At 43.6% G+C, this 21,330-nt stretch overlaps 1 protein-coding gene across 2 annotated transcripts in view; it reads right to left on the bottom strand.

Moving 5' to 3' along the window:
• Positions 1-21,330, bottom strand: part of timm50 (translocase of inner mitochondrial membrane 50 homolog (S. cerevisiae)) — a 36,248-nt gene that overhangs the window by 895 nt on the left and 14,023 nt on the right. For both annotated transcript variants that reach the window (XM_041994742.1, XM_041994741.1), the window contains exons 4-10: positions 20,032-20,053; positions 10,787-10,845; positions 10,011-10,130; positions 8,199-8,303; positions 8,014-8,112; positions 756-912; positions 71-177 (exon numbers count right to left, since the gene is read on the bottom strand). In XM_041994742.1, the coding sequence (XP_041850676.1) occupies positions 71-177; positions 756-912; positions 8,014-8,112; positions 8,199-8,303; positions 10,011-10,130; positions 10,787-10,845; positions 20,032-20,053 (669 nt within the window). The remainder of the gene's footprint in view (positions 1-70; positions 178-755; positions 913-8,013; positions 8,113-8,198; positions 8,304-10,010; positions 10,131-10,786; positions 10,846-20,031; positions 20,054-21,330) is intronic.

Below are 21,330 nucleotides of genomic sequence, written 5' to 3'. Positions count from 1 at the left end.
CGAGATGAAAAGCATCAGAACCAGAACCCCCGAGCCCAAAGCTGAAGGAGCGTTTGATTCCTCCACCTACCTGCGCCAGCTGAGCTTGTCTACGTTTAAAGGTGTCAATGGGGTCGTCCTCCAGGGCGTAGTTCTCCAGCACCGTACGGACGTCCTCCACCCCGCTCAGAGCGATGGCTGACGAAGACGAGGAGAGAAGAAGGCAAACGGATCAGAACATCATTTCTACACCCGATATCCATCAATCAGGAGGTTATATCGCCTTTAAGGTCAGCGGTGACTTTTCTGCAGGTCTAAAAGATGTTGGTAAACCTCTTTACAGAAGTCAGGCGATGTTTTAGGCTGCTACAGTAAAGCTGTACTACTGACTTCCTGTCTGACCTCACACACATCAAATCCTCTCACCACCACAAACATGAGAGGAAAAGAAGCAGCAGGAAACAGAAAACGTTACAATAAAGTTTTTACCGTGGACACAAAAAGTATTCACACCTGTTAAAACAAAAACACAGATAATTCAACTTTTCCACTGAAAACAATGGCGGACAAAGCCCCATCATGCTCTATGATATCATCTCATCATATTGATTGTAAACTGGGAGGTTTTCAGTATAGTTTCATTACCAGGTTTGTTTGTATAAAATCATCCAAATCAGGGTCATTCTAGGTTTTCTATCGACTTCTTTTTCACTTTTTCAGTTCTGAGGGAAGCGCGTGGTCAGGATGGGCCCTGAACGCCTCGTTCTCAGTCTTACTCTTGAGGAAGTTGGCGAGGTCGTAGAGCGTCCGATCGTCCGAGTTTCCGTCCCACTTCTTCAGGGCCATGCCGTTGAAGGGCTGCAGCTGGAACGCCTCCCTCTTACAGTCCACCACGATCACTTTACTGGTGTCCCGGTTCAGACACGACACATCCTGAAACAAGCGAGGAAGAAATTCTGTTTAATTCTCCTAATTCTGACTTGTCATGGTCTAAATATCCCTGCTGCTCACACCACCCCGACACAGTCTGAGGACGCTGTTGACCTTTTCACAGCCAAATCAAATACACATCATCCTCTTAATGATCCTTAATATTCATAGACATTAAAACCCAGAAAACACACACTTTCTCTGTTAACCCCAGCTGGGCTGTGTGAGACAGATGGAGAGGGACGCTGCTTCTGGTCTCATCTGGTGCCCAGCCCCCCAAAACCTGGCCCACCCTCCTGGCAGCCAGTGAATAGCAGGCATGTTCCTTCCTTCAGACTCTGTGGTTGATTCAGACCAGCCAAGCTACATCCCCCTCCGAGTGTTTATTGTGGTTCTACGGATCATGCAAACTCTTAGCTCTCCATGAAACAGTAAATTTCATGTGTTTACCATTCGGACTGAGAGTAAACAGAAAAGCTTTTCTTCCGTTTGAACCGATGTTTATTAAGCCAGCCGGGATTCCTCTCTTCCATCCACATGTCAACATGTCCGTCAACATGTCGACTCTCCCTAAGCTCAGCGAACATTCTCCATCCTTCTCCCTTCCTTCACCCTCAGATTTAAATGTCCATCTCTAATAAAATACTTGTGAGAAACTGAGGATGACCTTTGTGTGACCTCAGACTGATGCACACAGCAACAGAAACCAGCATGTGCTGACAAATAAGCAAGCAATTACTTTAAATATCGCTTGATTATTCTGTTACTCATTTCATTGGAAATCAAAGACAGACGTGCAGAACGACTCATGGAGCCAGAAAACAAGTCCAGGCTCATCTCCATCTGTTTCTGTGTATGAAGGTCTGAATACACGAACTGTTGTTTACGGCTGCAAAGACGTCTCACGTTTAGTAATGTTTGCATTTACTATGAAGCAAAGTTTTTTAAAGCATCAGCTGGTTTGAAGTGAATAAAATGAAAGGCATGGAGTCACCAGAGGGAATAATCTGTTAACTTTAGGAATCAGATATAATTTAGGTTTACATGCAAACGGGCTCCAAGTCTGTGGTTGTCGTTCAGTAGAAGTTCGTGTCTATGATTATTATTTTTTTACTTCTTTTATTATATTTTGTTTATTTAAATTGTTTTGTTAGTTTTATTCTTTTATTTTACTTATCCCAGATGTTCAGCTGTGGCTGGTGTTAAAACATTTTATAAATAAACTGATGATGATGATGATGAAGACAAAAAGATCACTATGACTACTATGTTGCTAAGAGACCTCTATTTAGACCTGGACACGATGATGAAGCCACTTCCTGTCAGACTTTCCACCAATCAGAGAGCTTAGATTTAGGGGCGTCTCAATTTTTCACTTATGATATGAAACCAATACTGCAGCCGATACCGAAATCAATCCGCTAAAATATCAGTACGAATCTTACCTTTCCTTATTTTATAGTGTGGAATGTGAGAATGGATGTTCAGCAACAGCAGGTATGAGAAAAAACCGACCCATTTATTATTAATCATGGTCAACCTTAAACATAACAAAAGAATAAATAAATAAAGAGTAAATTAGAAGACCCTGAGAAACACCTCAATAAATCCAATATAAACAAAACGTTGACAACTCAAGGCCACTTTATTTGATTTTTTTTAGTTTAGTTTATTACACTTTAGTTGTTTTTTTACTGTCAGTTTATGGCAGGAACAAAAAAAAAAAAAAAAAAACATTGTTCAACAGCTTCTATTTCACTTACTGCCCAAAACAATGTGGTCTTTACTCTTAAGACCTATTTATGCTGGACGCAGGACACGCAGCTGGCCGGACGGAAAGTTTCGTCCGTCTTCTGCATTGGTTACTTGGCAAATTTGGTCCGTTTCCAGGGAGCTTAGCTAGCTATGGCTCGACACAGAAAATAGAGCATTACCACCGGAAACCACTGGGGGGCAGTGCTGAGCAGAATAGCTGACATGTGACCAGAGAATGAAACAAACCAGAGAAGAGGAGGAGGATCAGGAAGGAAAAAAATGTAATAAAAGAAGGAGAAGAATAAATAGCTTTTGCAGAAAGACTACATGTGAATGCTTAGGGTGTGTTGTAAAAGGAACTTCTGTCTTAAAAAAGAGTGTAAACAAAATAAACTTATTCTAACAAGAGCAGAAAAATAAACTAAACTAAAAGAAAGACTACCCTTCCTACGCCTCCATCTCTTCTCTCTGCAGTCTGAGCTAGACGTGGAGATTGTTTTTTTTTTGGAAGATCAGCGTGTCGGCATGCTGAGCTGTTAGTCTGCTCAGCGATAACTAATGCTATGCTAATTTTTTATGATGCTTCTTTAAATGCGTGATGAGCTTGTGAATTCAGCTGCAACGTCGTTTTTAGATTTTAACGAAAAGGACTGCCACGCGCTGTTGTGATCATGTGACGTCTGCACGCTGGATCCGTGTGCTGCTGGATAGAATTGCTGGAGCCGAATGGACTGCTCATATCGGAGATTTCTGATGCATGCCGATATAAAACGATACTGTTTTTCTTTTTTGGCTGATATCGAACCCATTTCCATTATCAATATTGGATCAGGACCAAAAGATTCTTTGGTTAAAAGCTTCAGCTTCTACAGGAATTTTTATAATAAAGAATTTAAAAGGTATAAATGATATAAACGGAACAGCTGGATGCAGCTGAAGCGTTCCAGCAGGGCGGTGGTGGATAACTCTGCTGGCCTGCAGTCTTTTCCTCACATGCAGAGTTAGATCAATGAAAGGTCGCGCCCCAACAACTTCTCTCGGCCTTTGAACGACAACGCTGCTCGTCCGGTCTGCCGTGCGATGCTACTGGCTGGAGACATCTGTGGCTGCAGCACCACCGTCTGCAGAGGAAACGTCACCACATTCGGTTCACATTGCATCACCTTTTATCCAGACATCTTAGATGTTTAGATTTCCAGGAAAACAAGAAACAGCTTCAGAGATTTATTGAAACATGTTCAAATAAAAATTCAGTAAATACAGTAAATGAGGGGAAAACAGAGTCTAAGGACCTTAAAGTGAATATTTGTCATGCTCTCTTAGAGAAGCTTCAGGAATAGTTCTCTGGCTTCTTTGGGGACTTTTAAAAGCTGTTCTTTGGGAAAGGATTTTTCCTGGACTGACATGTCCAGACTCCCAGACCTTCAAGACTGATACCATGTTTAGTCATTCGTTTCTAGTTTCCTCCAGCAGTGCCTCATAATGAATTATTTTCATTGGTAATTACTGAAGACAAACAACTCTTCTTAGAGACCTGATTAGTAGACAATAACTAAACTAGTTCCCCCCAATCCTCCACACAGACTTCAGGAACAGTTCTCCAGGATCCTTGAAAGACTTTCCAAAGTTTTTCTTTAGATGTTTCTGCCTTTTATTTCGTTCTCTGTCCAGATGATCCCACACTGCTTAAGTAATGTTAAAGTCCAAGTTCTGGGAAGGATCCATCCCTCCATCAGACCTGCTGAGGTCCGGGTTCTGGGGAGGATCCATCCCTCCATCAGACCCGTTAAGGTCCAGGTTCTGGGGAAGATCCATCCCTCCATCAGACCCGTTAAGGTCCAGGATCTGGGGAGGATCCATCCCTCCATCAGACCCGTTAACGTCCAGGTTCTGGGGAGGATCCATCCCTCCATCAGACCCGTTGAGGTCCAGGTTCTGGGGAGGATCCATCCCTCCATCAGACCCGTTAAGGTCCAGGTTCTGGGGAAGATCCATCCCTCCATCAGACCCGTTGAGGTCCAGGTTCTGGGGAGGATCCATCCCTCCATCAGACCCGTTAAGGTCCAGGTTCAGGGGAGGATCCATCCCTCCATCAGACCCGTTGAGGTCCAGGTTCTGGGGAGGATCCATCCCTCCATCAGACCCGTTGAGGTCCAGGTTCTGCTCCATGCTGAGATACTCCAGCTTTCCAGCTACCAGGTCTTTGGAAATCACCTTGTTGCTGCTGACATCCTGTTTTCTGTCTCTCTACACTGGTTTTCACACATGAAACAAGGAAAAAAGAAGAAACTGCAAACAAAGAGCCTAAAGATCCAGTTTAAACCGGTTCTTTGTTGTCTGTATGGACATAACTCTGGTTCATCTCTTTAGTTTGGAGCCTTTTTTCTTCCTGAATGATCCATAGGTCGGCTCACCAGAGAAATGAGTCTGGATCAGGACTTTAACATCTTTTTTTATATTAAATCTTTATGAAGAGGTGGTTGAGTTGCTTGAGGAGTTTGAGTTGTGCTGATTGAGCTGGAGCTTAAACAAACCAACATGAGCTCCGGCCATTTACAACGTGCTTCAGTGTTAAACACAGAAACATCAGGCTTAAACTGACAGAAGACAGATAATCCAACTGTTGTGCTTCTTGCAGCCATTAAACAATAAGACGTCTGATCCGGTTCGGGCCCGCCGCTGACGCTCAGATGCAGGCCAGAAAACAATAGCAGCAGGAGGACGAAGGGGTCAACGGAGTGACTAACGAGGAGATATTTCAGTTTGAGGCGTTAGTTTAAATTTCCTGAAGTGATGTCAGACGTGGAGAAGAAACAGCTGGTGGAATAATCTCCTTCATTAGACTAAACCCTGACAGTGTTTTCTACTCATTAGCGATCCGGAAAATTCACTCGTTTCTGAAGGTCACAGCTAAAAATACTTTAATAACTGAAGTGCTGCTTCGCTCTTATGTCTCTAAGGACCATCAGCACTCTGGGAAATATTTGCACAGATATTCTCAAATCTTATTATTTTAATCACAATCTTTTTCATCTCAACCTCTAAGGAAACATGAAAAAGTTCAGACCAGCCGGTCAGAGATGCAGCGAATGTGTTTCTGCAGCTTCGTTTACGAACATTTCTGCAGGTTTTTCTCATCGATGGCTGAAAAAGCACAGCAGCAACTTTCTCCGGACATGCAGCGTTTGTAACTCTCCCTCAGCATATGGAGCATTAGCAACTCTCTCCGAGCATCTGCTGCTCAGATCTGTCTTGGTATTATGGAGATGAGACGATAACGTGTGTCTTCTCTCTGGGAAGTAGGTTAACCAGCTCCTTGCAACCAGCAGACTGGTCTTCAATGAAAACACAGATGACAGTTGGAGGGAGACGGAGGGAGGAGGAAGGCAGGGGTGAGGGAGGGTGAAAAGGAGGTGAGATAAGAGGAAGAAGGGAGAGAGGAGGCAGAAGGTTAATGAGGCCTGAGACGGAGACAGAGGGGCGGAGGGGGTGTCTATTGTGGCGAGGAAGAGGAGGAGGAGGAATCAATGGCAGCAGCAGAAGGCGGATCGGGGGGGTGAGGCGGACCTGTAGAGCTGCTCTGACATGTGAAGGTGTTTTCATCAGGTTTCTTCTTAAAGAAAAATCTGCTGCTAGTTTGAGTTTTTAGCTGAAAATCAAGTTTGAACTAGAGATGCTGCGATTATTTCACAATTAATCACCGAATTAAACGTCACAATTAATTAATGATAAAGGATGAAGAAGGAAAACAAAGGTGAACAACATCTGGACGTTTCCGCTTGTGTTTTCATTCCTCCAAACTAACGGATGAAACCCTCCTGCTGGGACTTCCTCGCTTCTAGAAAAGAAGAGCGAGGTGTGATGGTGCAGGACGTCTCAGCAGCCTGGACAGCCGGACATGAAACGGGAAATCCATCCACCGTGTTTCACCGCGCGCTGTGACGGACTGGTGAAGGTTAGTATCGCTCACACCAGTACAGACACTTTTTTATTAGTGCTGTCAAAATGAGATCAGAGATGAATCTGTGGAATTAAAGCGTAAACAACTGTCATAAGTCATGTCATTAAAATCCAGGTTTGGCATCATCCCGGTGAGAGAAGCCGATTGTGGGCACGACGGCGCCTTGAATCCACCAAAAACAACTTTCCCCTCCTTATTTATGAAGAGTCTGACATTTCCAAGCCTTACGTGGCTGCAGGATGAACAAGGATTCTGTAAAGTTTAAAGCATGAACATGGTTGGATAATCTTTGGTTTGTAGGTGGAACTGCAACACAGGATCAGTGGAAGAGGTTTGACTTATTAAGCCTCATTACTTCATACGTTCACTTCATTAAGGGTTCATTTATCTCATTATTTCTTTCATTATTTAGTCATTTATTCATTTATTGTTACCATATTACACTTTTTACATCGTATATTTTTACTCATCATGCTTTAATTCACTTTTAAGGTTAATTCTCTTTATTTACATGCTCTGTTAAAAGTTCACTACGAGGGTAAGATGACCTTTATCTGGTCCTTCCGCAGACCCTTAACACTGGTTCTTATTAACTATGTGAGGCTGCTTTGACGCCAGTCCTGAGAGTTGTGTGTCCACCTACGGTCTTCAGGAAGGAGGATTCTTTCTACAGAAAAGTTTAACTATTGTTTTTCCTCTTGCCTCCCACAGTCTCTTCCGACTCCATGCGAGTTGGAACGACCGCTCTCATTAACTGTAAGTAACTGGTCTGTGTTCATTTTCCCTTTGATAAATTTACTTAAACTTTCACTCATTGCAGACGCTTGGTATTTTTTCTACAACACAGCCTGTAGCTGCAAACAAGAAAGTGATAATAAAGGTATATAAATAAAGCGATGCTACAACAACCAACCAACCACCCTCAGAGATCTGATGGTTAGGGAGGGAAACAGAGAAAACGGTGAGGTATGTTTTAGCTAAGAAATATATTTTATGAGTTGGCTAATATGAACACAGTTTCCACAAACTGGACTAATGTGGATCATATGATGGATTTGTTTTAATTATACTCTTATCAGGATCAGCTACTCCACTGCTTGTTAACACAAACGTGGCATGGCTGTTGGTCTGAGTATTTACTGGGATTTTCACACACAACCACCTCCAAGGCTTCCAGAGACGGTCTGGAGGAGAGAAAAGTTGTCTGGACCAGAACAGATTAACATGCTGTAATAGCGTCGCCTGGTCATCCATAGAGGGTCTGTGAGGACCGACACGTAGCTGCAGTTTCTCTAGAAAGTTCCCACGATGGTTTTATTCACCACCGATCCAGCAGCAGAGTCACCAAGCTGACAACAAGTCAGAGAAAACACTGAATCGAGCTCTACCTTCACGTGATGCCCCTCCATGTAGCGTGTTGCATCCCTGAAGAGACGATACATGACGAAGCCCTGAGGATCGATGCTGTCGATCAGAGGATACGCCGTCTAAACAAACAGACCAGGCGGGCTTTTGAGAACATCTGTGTATTTTAAATGGGTGGGATTTCTGGCATCTTCAGGCCGTTTCTCACCATGCCCGTCTCTGCGGTGAAGATGACGATCTCGTAGAGCGGCGTCAGCTGCTGGAACAGGTAGTCGATGCCCGGACGTTTCTTAAAGCGCCAACCTGTCGACAGCTAGACAGAAAACCTTCATCACTCATCGATAAAAACACAAACCCTTCAGAGCCACGTGAGCAGGTGAAATCAGCTGATTAAGTTTCTGGAGTTGTGTCCACCGGCTTCCAGCTTCTTTCCACGTCTCAGAGTAATGAGAGAAAACAGCTGCTGCTGTGTTACAGAACGGTGGGTAAACGATTCATTTTTGACTTTACGGCTCTGGAAGAGGCTTTTTTATTGCCTTTCTACAAAGTCCTGAGCCTTCCAACAGATGGCTGGACATGCTGGTTTGTGTAATTCTGGTTGGTGGGTTCTGATTAATGTGGTGAGTGTGTTTGTTGTTGATTTAATGGTCTCCGCAGAGGTCTGACCTCAGTCCAGTCATATTTCCTCCAGCCCTGCAGGAGAAAATACCCCTTTTCTTTTAGTAAAACAAGAGTAGCATCATCACACTGACCAAATGACCCTTAATGTCCTATTTCAGGGGTTTGATGATCCCTTAAAATCAAGGAAGTTAAGGCCAAGGAAGAGAATTGGATTTACTCCACATTTTGTGGCTGGATTGTAAACCTGGACGGGACAGAAATGAAAACCTCCAAAGGTCACCTAAACGGTTGTAAGAGTCAACCTGCTCTTCCTTCTCCCAAGGCGTTTGTGGCGTTATTTTATCTCATTTTTCCATCTGACGGAGTGCAACATCCAGCATTGTGTTCATATATAAAAGTAAAAACATTTGCATTTAGAGGAACAAGAACAGGACGAGTAAAAACAGGAAAAGTAAAATAACGTCACTTTTAATGGTAGAAAGTGATAATAAAATCATAAAATCTTTACAAGTTCCTTCAAGCGAAACTTCTACCAAGAATTCAGCATTAGGGCCTTTAGCTATTTTAACCCAACGTTAGCATCGCAGCTCACGATGCTAACGCTGGGTTAACAACATTAGCATCGCAGCTCACGATGCTAACGCTGGGTTAACAACGTTAGCATCGCAGCTCACGATGCTAACGCTGGGTTAACAACGTTAGCATCGCAGCTCACGATGCTAACGCTGGGTTAACAACGTTAGCATCGCAGCTCACGATGCTAACGCTGGGTTAACAACGTTAGCATCGCAGCTCACGATGCTAACGCTGGGTTAACAAGGTTAGCATCGCAGCTCACGATGCTAACGCTGGGTTAACAACGTTAGCATCGCAGCTCACGATGCTAACGCTGGGTTACCAACGTTAGCATCGCAGCTCACGATGCTAACGCTGGGTTAACAACGTTAGCATCGCAGCTCACGATGCTAACGCTGGGTTAACAAACCACGCAAAAGGCTAAATAAATCTTATATTAGACATAGAGATGCAAAAATGGCCAAACACCCTCAGAAGTCTAAGGCCAGGGAGGGAGAGAATAAGTATGTAAGTTATTATAAGCAGGATTAACGCGGATCATATAATGAATGTTTTTATTTGATTATACACTAACCTAACTATTTTATGGTCCACTTTGGGCCTCTTAGTCCCAACATGGCCTGGTTTAACCACCACAGCCTTGTTGCTGACCATGTCCATCCCTGTATGACCACAGTGTAGCATCTTCTGACGTTACCATCATATCTGAATCAATATCTCAATGTATAAGTTCCGAAGGACAAAGGGGTCGCAGACGGTACTAGCCAGGAGGAAGGCGAGTATCACACCGTTTCTACCTCCAACTGTATTTACATTTACGCACCGACCACTCCGGGTGCAGCAGGACGTCGGTCAGCTCCAGCACCAGGGTGTACGGTGGCTGGTAGTACGGCTCCCTCATGGGATCAGGCAGCAGCTTGGGGCTCGTCGGCTCGATGATCATCTGACGTCACACAAGCAAGAAAAACAGCAGTCAGACGTCAGCATGTTTTCAACATCAACAGCCGATGAGGAAGTTGGCAAGTCTAAAAAAAATCCTGGAAGTTATTTCTAACAGAAAACTTGTGTTAGATAAGAGCTGTGAAAACCCCGAACAGGAAGGCAAGACTTCTCTGAAGCAGCAGGAGGAAAATCCAAAAGCTCTGAAGCCTGCAGAAAGGTCTGTGTGGTTGCTGAAAACCATGCAGCAGATAATCGTCAGCTAAAAGCAGAGAAAAGCTTTCAGTGAATCATCTTTTATTAGGCGGGTGGAAGTGAGAAACAGAAGCAGAAGCTCTGATTAACAGAAATCCAGCCTCGTTCATTAATAAACAACGACTTTTTGTTCTGATTCTTCTGCTCTCCTGAGCAGCTTTTCTAATCATTCTGAATCCATCAACATATCCATAAGCACAGTCGGAGCTCAGGTTTCATCATGATGGGGGTCGTATAATCCAGAGTTTTCTTCTCCTCACAGGCAGCTACAGCTCACGTTAGATTTTACAGCCCTTTTCAATAAACATGAGCATGTGGGAGTCACATCCGACTCTTCCTGCTGGTTGAATCTGTTATGATAAACAGACTGATGCGAGTCAGAGCATCACTGCTCAGTCCACTCACCTGTCTGTAGTCCTTGAAGTACTTGAAGGTTCGCTTTAGCTGCTGGACGACTGGAGGATCTGAAAGAGAAGAGGTTGTTCTGAGGATAAATACAAGCAACAGGTCAAAAATAAAACAGCTTGTTTCTCTGCACATTAACTTAGTTTTACTGTAGACATCGTTGACATTCGTTAGGGTGACGTTTGGCTCAGTGACCCTTATCTATCCCTTTCGTTGTGATGCTGTAGGCCGAGGCTGCTGCAGGACATCCCATGATGCACTGGGCTCCTCTCTTTAACGATCATCAGAAACGTCTTCTTGGCTTTATTCCAGCCATAGAGGAGCATTATTTTTCTTCTTTTCACACACACATAGAACTTTCTGCTCACTGGTTGATCTTTGGCTGCTCCTGATTGGACGTTACCGTCAATCTAAGCTCTCTGATTGGTGGAAAGTCTGACAGGAAGTGGCTTCATCATCATGTCCAGGTCTAAATAGAGGTCTCTTAGCAACATAGTAGTGATGGTGATGTTTTTATGGTGAAATGTGATAAATAATGCTGTTATCATGGATCATTGTGGATTTACCAGATAGAGTCTCTGATTAAAACTACATTTAGTGGCCTGATTGTAAACCTCCTGGACGGGATAGAAATGCCTGGAAAACTTCCGTAGACCTAAAGGGTAGCTATCCATCACATTTACCCCACAGAGCTACACACTACCGGTCCTGATGACACGAGCTAGCGCTCTGGGATGGCAGATATCTAGCAAATTTTAAGGGCTTTCATCACGTTTAGACTTGTCTATGTCGAGTCAGCCATTTACAGCTCGTCCAAAACTCTGCGTCCAGACCGCTAAAAAAGACCCCAAATCCCTCTCAAATCACCCCCATCTTCAGTGAAATTGGGGATCCAGTGAGTTTTTACTTCCTGATACTCTTTTCTTCCAGCTCTCCTGGGTGTTTTACCTCGCCTGTTACATTTCTTTCCTTGTTTCAGATACTTTTACCCGTCTTTTACCGTCTCTACATATAAAATGTACAATTTCCTAACAGAAAAAAGACCAGAAACTATCCAGAATGAGACAGGACACGTCTGAAGAGGTTGGATCTCCTCTAACTGAGAACAGCTGTGGTGTATGGGGCCCTAAAATCTACAACTCCCTCAGGAGACGGTGCCATCAACAGCTGATAAGATCTGAGCAGTTCGATGAGGCTGTCTGGACCGGGACGCTCAGCATCGCATCAGTTCTGCTGACTGACAGCTTCTTGTCCTCACAGAGCCGTCTCATCATCGATTGGGATTCTTCTGGTTTGAAGAGTTGTTTACTTTAAGCTGGATCACATCTGATTGGTCCAAATGATCCCACTATGATCAGCTGGGATCCAGCTAATAATGCCTCCAGCTGTCAGCTTGTTAATGACTAATGATAATAAAAATGATGTTTCCCACGAGGCCGCAGGCTCATTACTGCAAACGGGAGCACAATCGCAAGAGAAACACACACACCTCAGTCTGTAAACACGCTGAGGGGAAGCACGCGCCGGTCCCGGGGGACTCAATCCCCCAGAGTTCATTGCAGCGTGCTGAAGCAGGAAGTAGAAGCCATCTGTTACAGTCCTGCTGTGACAACATGCTCAGAGTGTAACACGTGTGTGGGAGGGGTTAAGTTAGCAAACCTCAGCATGGAGGCTCTCCATCCGCTGCTACTAACACACAACTGAAGGATGGAGGCTTTGGAGGATCTAGGATCCTTTTTCTTTCTGTGTAAACAACCCAGACGCATCTTTTTTATAACCCGATGATGCGATTGTCCCAAAACGCCTTCAAATACAGGCTGTTTGTGTTTTCACTAGAGCTGTATTACACAATGTGTTAAAAAAAAAAAAAAAGTAATAAATTAAAGCCGCAAGCGGCATCCATCAGGTCCGAGCATCCTGGACCCCGCCACCCGATGTTGCCATGACAACAGGTGGTGTAATGCGTTAAGGACCCAACGTGTATGAATCCTGTCAAGTTTGGTGCAGTTCCCATGTATTCCTATGGAGATATGGCGAGAAGGCATTTTTCCATCGGTTGCCACGGTAACACGCTTTCTGCTATTAGAAAGATTTGAATAGCGTTTGGTCCCCAACTTGTCAGGAAGCTTCCCACCAAGTTTGGAGTCAGTCGCACGAATCCCCTCAGACTAGTTCGTTCAAATGTCAGTGAAATCCAAGATGGCGGGCACCCTGTTGCCATGGCAACAGGTGTTTGACTTCTTTGCTGGACTTGGGGTGTTACACGTATGAATACTGTGAACTTTGGTGCAGATCCGATGCATTTCTATGGAGATATGAGCAAACCGTGTTTCATGGCGAGAAGGCGTTTTTCCGACGGTTGCCACGGTAACACGCTTTCTGCTATTAGAAAGATTTGCGTTTGGTCCCCAACTTCTCAGGAAGCTTCCCACCAAGTTTGGAGTCAATCGCACGAATCCCCTCAGACTAGTTCGTTCAAATACGATGTGTGTAAAGTGCAAAAAATGGCCAAAAAATGGCCGCACACGCCAAGATGGCGGGTGCCCCGTTGCCATGGCAACAGGTGTTTGATTGACTTTTTTGCTCGACTCGGGGTGTTACACGTGCGTGCCAAGTTTCGTCTTCCTACGTCGAAGTAGACTTCCGGGGCCCCATTCATTTGGGCACTTTCATTTTTTCTAGGTGGCACTGTTGAGCCACTTTTTCAGTGACGTGTATGCGGACCTTATAATATCCGATTTTCGCCGGGCTTGACGTGTGTGCCAAGTTTCACAACTTTTCATGGGTGTTAAGGGGGTCAAATTTGGCGTCGAAATGCTTAGAAGGAGAACAATAATAAACATTTGGAAAACAATAGGGTCCTTCCATACTTCGTATGGCTCGGACCCTAAAAAGCGGTGTTACATGCCCATCTTTCCAACTATGTGATGTTGCCTAGCAACCGATATAAATTTTAGTAGGTGATTTCTATTAACTGGTGCTGACATCCTGAGATCTTAATAAATTTGTTTAGTTGTCTGAATATACTGTTTATTTAGTGAAACTGTAGGTTATAATGGAGCTGACAACCATCAACTTTCAGGGCCAAATCTCCAAGCTGGCTATGTTTACTTCCACACCCTCCCAGTTCGATTCTGGGTAAACTGGTGTGAACATGGGCTAGTTTGCCAGAAAGCACTGAAGTTCTGAGACCCGGGAACGGAGCCAGAACCAGAACCGTGTCTGTGAGAAAACAGCAGCCCAGACCTCCCTCTTCTTTTTCTTTATTGTTTGCATCTGAGCATGATCCTCGTCTTCAGTGGCTGCGTTGCAGCGCCGCCTACAGGTCTGGTGGTGATACTACAGCATTCTCACTGAAACTGTGTGGAGGCACGCCTTTCTGGAACACTTCATCTGTACAGAAAACTAAAAAAAAAAAAACACACACTGATGCATCTCTGTGTGGATGTGACCTTGGAGAGGCTGTGATGAGGCGGGTGGATGAACGGAGAAGCATGGAGAGGCTGTGACGAGGCGGGTGGATGAACGGAGAAGCATGGAGAGGCTGTGACGAGGCGGGTGGATGAACGGAGAAGCATGGAGAGGCTGTGACGAGGCGGGTGGATGAACGGAGAAGCATGGAGAGGAGGAGAAGCTGGAATTTCAGCACCTAGTCACGCTGACTGAAAGGAGGTCAGTTTTAATGTTCACGGAGCAGAAAAGAATCTTAAAATCTCTTTAACAGAGACCTGAAAACCAGTTATAGTTTCATTTATTTGTAAATAAGTTTTAACAGACTGGTGTGATGGTTCAACAAGCCAACGGTCCGATCCAAACCAGTCTTCAGTTCAACAGTAAAACTCCAGGAAAAACTTGGATGCAGAAGGATGGAGCGGCTGTAGGAGAGGCCTCTTCCTCCTCCTCCTCCTCCTCTCCTTCTATAACGGCCTTCCTTTCATAGTCAACATCAGCTCTTTGTGTGCGAGGTCTGGCTCAGATCAGAGCTGTTTATGGTTTCCTCCGAGCCGACCTGGGTGGGCCGATAAGGACGAAACAACACTCATGTTGGATTGGAGGCGACGCTCCGAGCTGGCTGAGGTCATCACAAAGCCCTTGGAAAACACTTTTTGGCTAAATATCTTTTATCCGAACTGAGAGCGGTTTTAGAAACCTATGGAGGAGATGTCTGGTTTGATTTCTTATCAAAGTTACTGAGTTAGACATGTTTAAACACACTTGTTTTGTAAACAGACGTATGGGTTAGAAAATACAATCAGCTTCATCCCTTACCTCGATGGAATGAAGAAAATGTACGTTCTTAACATTTTTCTCTCCCGAAACGACATGTAAACTCTTAAATACTTACATGGCATCTCAATAGGAAGTTAATGGTGTCTGATTTACTTTTTTGACATTTACTGTTCTCATTATGATCATATTTACTTCTTCATGATTAATGAACTGAAGGATGGATGTTGGAGCATGTTGCTAGGTGACCACAAGAAGACCATGTCAGCAATATCTCATCACTTGTATTCAGGCAACATCACATCTGCCTCATCAGTACTGCATAGCTGGAAGTGGTGCTCAGTAGGCCTGCACAGTATATCAAACATTTACCTTCATGGAGATATTAGTCTTTGCCATATACAGATTACAACAACTGCCTAAACTGCGAGAAATAGTCTCTATTTCTCTGCTCCACGTAGATGCCAACGGCTCCACGTAGATGCTAACGGCTCCACGTAGACGCCAACGGCTCCACGTAGACGCCAACGGTTCCACGTAGACGCCAACGGCTCCACGTAGACGCCAACGGCTCCACGTACAAGCCAACGGCTCCACGTAGACGCCAACGGTTCCACGTAGACGCCAACGGCTCCACGTAGACGCCAACGGCTCCACGTACAAGCCAACGGCTCCACGTAGACGCCAACGGCTCCACGTAGACGCCAACGGCTCCACGTACAAGCCAACGGTTCCACGTAGACGCCAACGGCTCCACGTAGACGCCAACGGCTCCACGTAGACGCCAACGGCTCCACGTAGATGCTAACGGTTTCAATCTCTTAGAAGAGAGATGAGCCACCACAAACAGGTACTCTGTGAGACAACACTAAGACATTCTCAGATAACAGCGTACTTTTATAAAACATCGAGCCCATTCACAGTGATTTTCCAGCAAAACACAAACTAACAGGAAAGCAGGAAACAGAAAATTAAAGGGATCTGTTTAAAACCTAATTTAATTAACATGATGGCAAATATTCTCTTTTAGAGGAGAAATAACCAGAGAGGGAGGAGATGGGGAAGAACACAAGCTAACCACAGCCAAGGATGGATGGAAAGAGAAGAAATGAAGACAATAGCAAGAAAAATTAAAGAAACTGTTTATAATGGAGTACAGAAGGGAAGAGGTGAAGGAAGAGAAGAAGAAAGAAAACAGGTAGAGATGAGGAAGATGATGGAGAGAGAAAGGAGAGAAACATAAAAGGCTAAAGGAGAAAAAGAACAGAGGACAGACGGATCTTAGAAAGAAAAAGGGCAAAGAGGCAGAAAAAGGGATGGAAAGGAAAAAAGGAAAAAACTGGAGCTGGTAGGAAAGACAAGCAGGAGGAAAACAAGTGGAACCAGGTGGAGAAAGGTGGATGAAGATTAGAGAAAGGAGGGATGAAGGGAGGTGTGGAGAGATTAAACAAAAAGCAAAGGTTTTCGTTTGTTTCTGCTACAAATCTACTCCTCCTCCTCTTCCTCCTCCTCCTCCTCCCAGCTGAAAAACTGCAGCAAGGCCTCTTTAATGACGGGTGTGGGGGAGGTGTCACATGACATGGTTGCTATGGAAACCGACACGCCTCCACATCATCCACACAAATGCCGGCACTCGGCTTGCAAACAGAGTCTGTACATGTCCCACAGGACCCATCCATCCATCCATCCACCCATCCATCCATCCATCCATCCACTCATCCATCCACCCACCCATCCATCTCTCCATCCATCTCTCCATCTATCCATCCATCTTTCCATCCACCCATCCATCTATCCATCCATCCATCCATCCATCCATCCATCCATCCATCCATCCATCCACCCATCTCTCCATCCATCCATCCACCCATCTCTCCATCCATCCATCTATCCATCTCTCCATCCATCCATCCATCCCTCCATCCATCCATCCATCTTTCCATCCACCCATCTCTCCATCCATCCATCCATCCATCTCTCCATCCATCTCTCCATCTCTCCATCCATCCATCCATCTCTCCACTCATCTTCTGCCGCTCCACAGGAGGAGGATAAGGAGGAGGAGGAGGAGGAGGAGGGATGAGATGTGCTGGGGGGAAGAAGGAGAAGATGGAGAGGGATGAAGAAGAGGAGAAGGAGATGAAGGAAGGAAGATTATCCATCTTCTCTTCCCACGGGATCGTCAACTTTCAACCTGGTTCCTAAACTCATCTGGGAGGATTTGGTTCGGTCCCTAGGGCCCCGATGAGGTCCCTGAGGTCCTGATTGGCCCTTTTTATTTTGAAAAGGGGCTGATGGTAAATATAGAGGGAAAACATTTCAATTTGAAACCATTTAATTTAATTTATCACCTTTCAGAAGGATCAGTGTGCAATAATGATGATGATGATGCTACAAGGCAATGAAGTAATTTCCACCCTACACCTGATTTATTTCTGTAGTAAATAAATAATCACTTTGGTCATTTTAAATACAATGAAGCCAATAAAACTGCCAACAATGTAATTTGTTTTGATTTTTACTTTTCTAAATTAGAGGTCATTGTTTAAGTTATGTACTGAAGTCCTGTTACAGCCCCGGTCCAGGTAGTTACAGTTTTAACCCTTTCCTCAAGAAATATTTGACAACAAATAAATAATCCAGGAATTGGCTCTCAGAACCAGAATAAGGGGAGAGGATGCAGCATGGTACATATCCTTTATCAAGAAATTAAATGTGACAACTATGCTATTCACTATACTTGTATTTAATGAGAAAACAGCACAAAAACTGAAAAAAAAAATTTAATGAATGCACAGCTATTTATTAATCATTACATCATTAGCTGCAGTTTAACATTTTCAATTGATTTTTTTTATTAAAGTAACACAATATAAGTAGCACATCTCAGTTTTTTTACTTTACTGGTGCACTGCATTTTTAAATGGTGGTATTTATGTTGTATTTGTTTAGATTACTGTTTTAAACTAGACCAACCTTCTCAGGGACAACCAATGGAAATTAGCCAAGCTTAGCTAAAAATGAGTTAATTAGCTAAAAGCTGAATCTGTCATCAAAAGATGGAAATAAATAAGACTTAAAGACCTGTAAGAAGAGTTCATGTGATTTTACACATTTATAGTGATGGGAAATTAATAAATGAAGAATAATCCGATTATTTCTTTAACAATCGTACCAAGAAAATCTCTAATCCTGACATCGCTAAACACCGCGCCACCTAAAACGTTCGTATTCTTAGCTTTTTGGAGTACATCCGTCTACCGGCATTAAAAAAAATACAAAAACATAAGTGATGCAAACCAACTCCGAGCCACGTTGTGGTCTGGTTAGTTTACAGTTTGGTATCCCTACATGAAACTGGACCAGTAAACGCTCCACGCTGCATTCGAGAGCGAGAGTGATGGGCATCTGTGAGCGTAACCTCGGCTCGATCTGCAGAGAAGAAACTTAAACGAATTCTAATCAGCTGCTGAAACAAACAGCATCTGTGTCCCGGAGGTCCCGTCCTGGCTGCTCCCACATCCAACCTTCTGCTCAACAATCAATACATCCATCTGCACCTCCAAACCAAACCTCATGGACTTTTTGTCCCGTTTTAAGGCAGCTCCATCCCGCTCGCTCTAACAGCCTCAGACGACTGGCTGTAAAGCTGCAGAAGTCAGCCGGACTGCACATGAGACAGAAGGACAGACGGGTAGAGACGGAGGTCGGACACCGAGATGGAGGAAAGGTGGTAATAAAGTTACAGACAGAGAGCGGGAGAGGCGGAGTTCTGCAGGCGGATGAAGACAAAGTGGACCTCGGGGACAGAGATATTGATGAAGTGATCAGCTGCAGCTGAAAGTAATCAGAAATCGTTTGGAGGATCGATCCAGAGAGCTTAAATCACACTTTTCATTACAACATGATGAACCGTTTTCATGCCAAAGCTGATTATTAAAGACAATTCAGAGAAAAATAATCAACAGTGATTCACTTATTCTGAGAAAACCCAAATGAGACGTTTCACCATGTGATGAAAATATGAGCTGATAGAGGCAGAGTCTCTCAGATGGAAAGATGGACAGAGCTTCACCAATCTGAGACAAACTGGATCTAAAACTGTGGAATAATTTCAGAAAAATGTTCCTCAGACTTTGAAGATCCTCCATCTACAGTGTAGAATATCATCAGAAGATTCAGAGAATCAGGAGGAATCTCTGTGTGCATGGGACAAGGCTGGATGCTGGTGATCTTCTGCATTAAAAGCAGACATGATTCTCTACTGGAAACCACTGCATGGACTCAGGAAGACTTCCAGAAACCACTGTCTGTGAACACAGTTCACCCTGAAACCCACAAATGCAGGTTAAAGCTCCATCATGCAGAGAAGAAGCCAGATGTGAACAGGATCCAGAACCAGCTTCTTCCGTCTTCTCTGGACCAAAGCTCATTTAAAATGGTCTGAGTCATTAGTGCCTATGGCGTGGGCAGCTTCCACATCTGTGAAGCTCCATCAATGCTGAAAAGTACATGGAGGTTTTAGAGCAACATCTGCTCCCATCCAGACAACGTCTCTTTCAGGGAAGGCCTTGCAGATTTCAGCAAGACGATGCTGAACCACATCCTGCATCCATCACAGCAGCATGGCTTCACAGGAGAAGAGTCCGGCTGCTGAACTGGCCGAATGAGCTCAAATTCTCCATCAAATGTCTCAGTTTCAACATCTGACATGTTATTTATCTTTAACTTGGAATAAAATATGAGTTGATGAGATTCTGGAAATCACTGATTTTAGTTTTCATTTACATTTTACACAGAGACCCAGTTTTTGGGGGACGTTTTATTATTGGGTGAGAAAAATGTTTTATTGGGTCTAAAAATCTGTTTAAATAAATTTCTTGATGAAAAAACTCTGCAGAGAAAACATCTAATTACAAAAGCAGAATGAAACTTGTCAAATACAAAACTAGATTTCAAATGCAAAAGAAAATATCAGTAAACAAATATAATAATAATAAATGTGAATTCAGACTGACCTCTGTCGAACTCATCTGGAATCTGTAGAAAGAAGCAGAGGAATAATTTAAGCTTTTAAAACAACATTTACAAACAGCTGCTTGATAATCAGTCACATCTATTCTCAAATAAATAAACTCGATTTGTGGTGTAATCAGAGCGTCTGATGGCACAACTCAGGAGTTTCTGTTGTGACAACAAAACGCTGCAAATGAAAAGCTTCATTGTTGATGCTAAAACAGACGATGTTTTCTTAGATGGAGGGTCGACCGGCTCTACATCACCCCATTTTCATGCCTTATAAAGACAAAACAGACACAATGACATGCTAATATGTTCCTGGCAACAGCAATAGCAGCAGAAGAGTCAAAAGAAAAGAATCTGCAGAGTAAATAAAAGAGAAGTGATGACGGAGGAAGAGGGAACGAGATAAGAATCAGGAGAAGAAGAAGAAAGGGCTCGACATCAACAGATGAAGCGGTTTGGTTAGCCACCGCCGAGCCATCCACGCTTCTCTGTGCCGAGTCTGTCCACCAATCACACAGGATTTGTGGACCAATCAGACCCTCTAAGACTTAAAATCGACTGAACCTGGTTTAAAATGATTGAACCACATCAGACTGACCAGGTTTGTGGGGAAAAACAGCCAATAAGACTAAAATCTGGAAAAATAACAAGACTATAATTTAAAAATATCAACCATTTGTAGTAAATAAGTCTAAATAAATTTCTTTAACTCATTTCAGGGCTGATACGTTGTGTTCCTGTTATGAAGGTGAGGAAACATTAAAGAAATTCCTGTAAACTTGTACGGACAACCACCCAACAAACCCTAAAAAATTCCTCCCTTGTAGCCGACATCTGTAATGTTGCTGATTTTATAATTTATTCATGCTTTAAAATCCTATATTTAGCCAAGAAAGTCCAGCTCAGACATAAGATCTCTCTTTCTGGGAAGTCCTGGTGAAGAAGGCCTGAACTCAGCTCCTGCTGATTGTAATGTTTTAGCCAGTTTCATGCATACTGAGCATATAGAAAGGAGTTTTACAGAGTTCAGAAACATTTTAAATACTTCTGGTGTTGGATCTGGTGTATTTATAGGCTGCTGTGGTATGAAAGGACACCAGAAATAAAGTTCAAGTATAATGTGATGTGAGATGGGCAGATATAACACACCAAACAATAAACAGTATAAAATGAGTACAGAATAAAAGCAGTTTTACCACAAATATAAAAAAGAAGACACCTAAAAACTATAGCCAATGACTGGCTTATAAATAAGTAAACGAGACTGTGTGCAGCCTTGTGGGGAATATTTA

This window comes from Melanotaenia boesemani, chromosome 9 (genome assembly GCF_017639745.1).
Source record: "Melanotaenia boesemani isolate fMelBoe1 chromosome 9, fMelBoe1.pri, whole genome shotgun sequence".
NCBI classification, from domain to species: Eukaryota; Metazoa; Chordata; class Actinopteri; order Atheriniformes; family Melanotaeniidae; genus Melanotaenia; species Melanotaenia boesemani.
The sequence above is the reverse complement of the archived record's forward strand: the minus strand, read 5'-3'. Positions and strand labels throughout refer to the sequence as shown.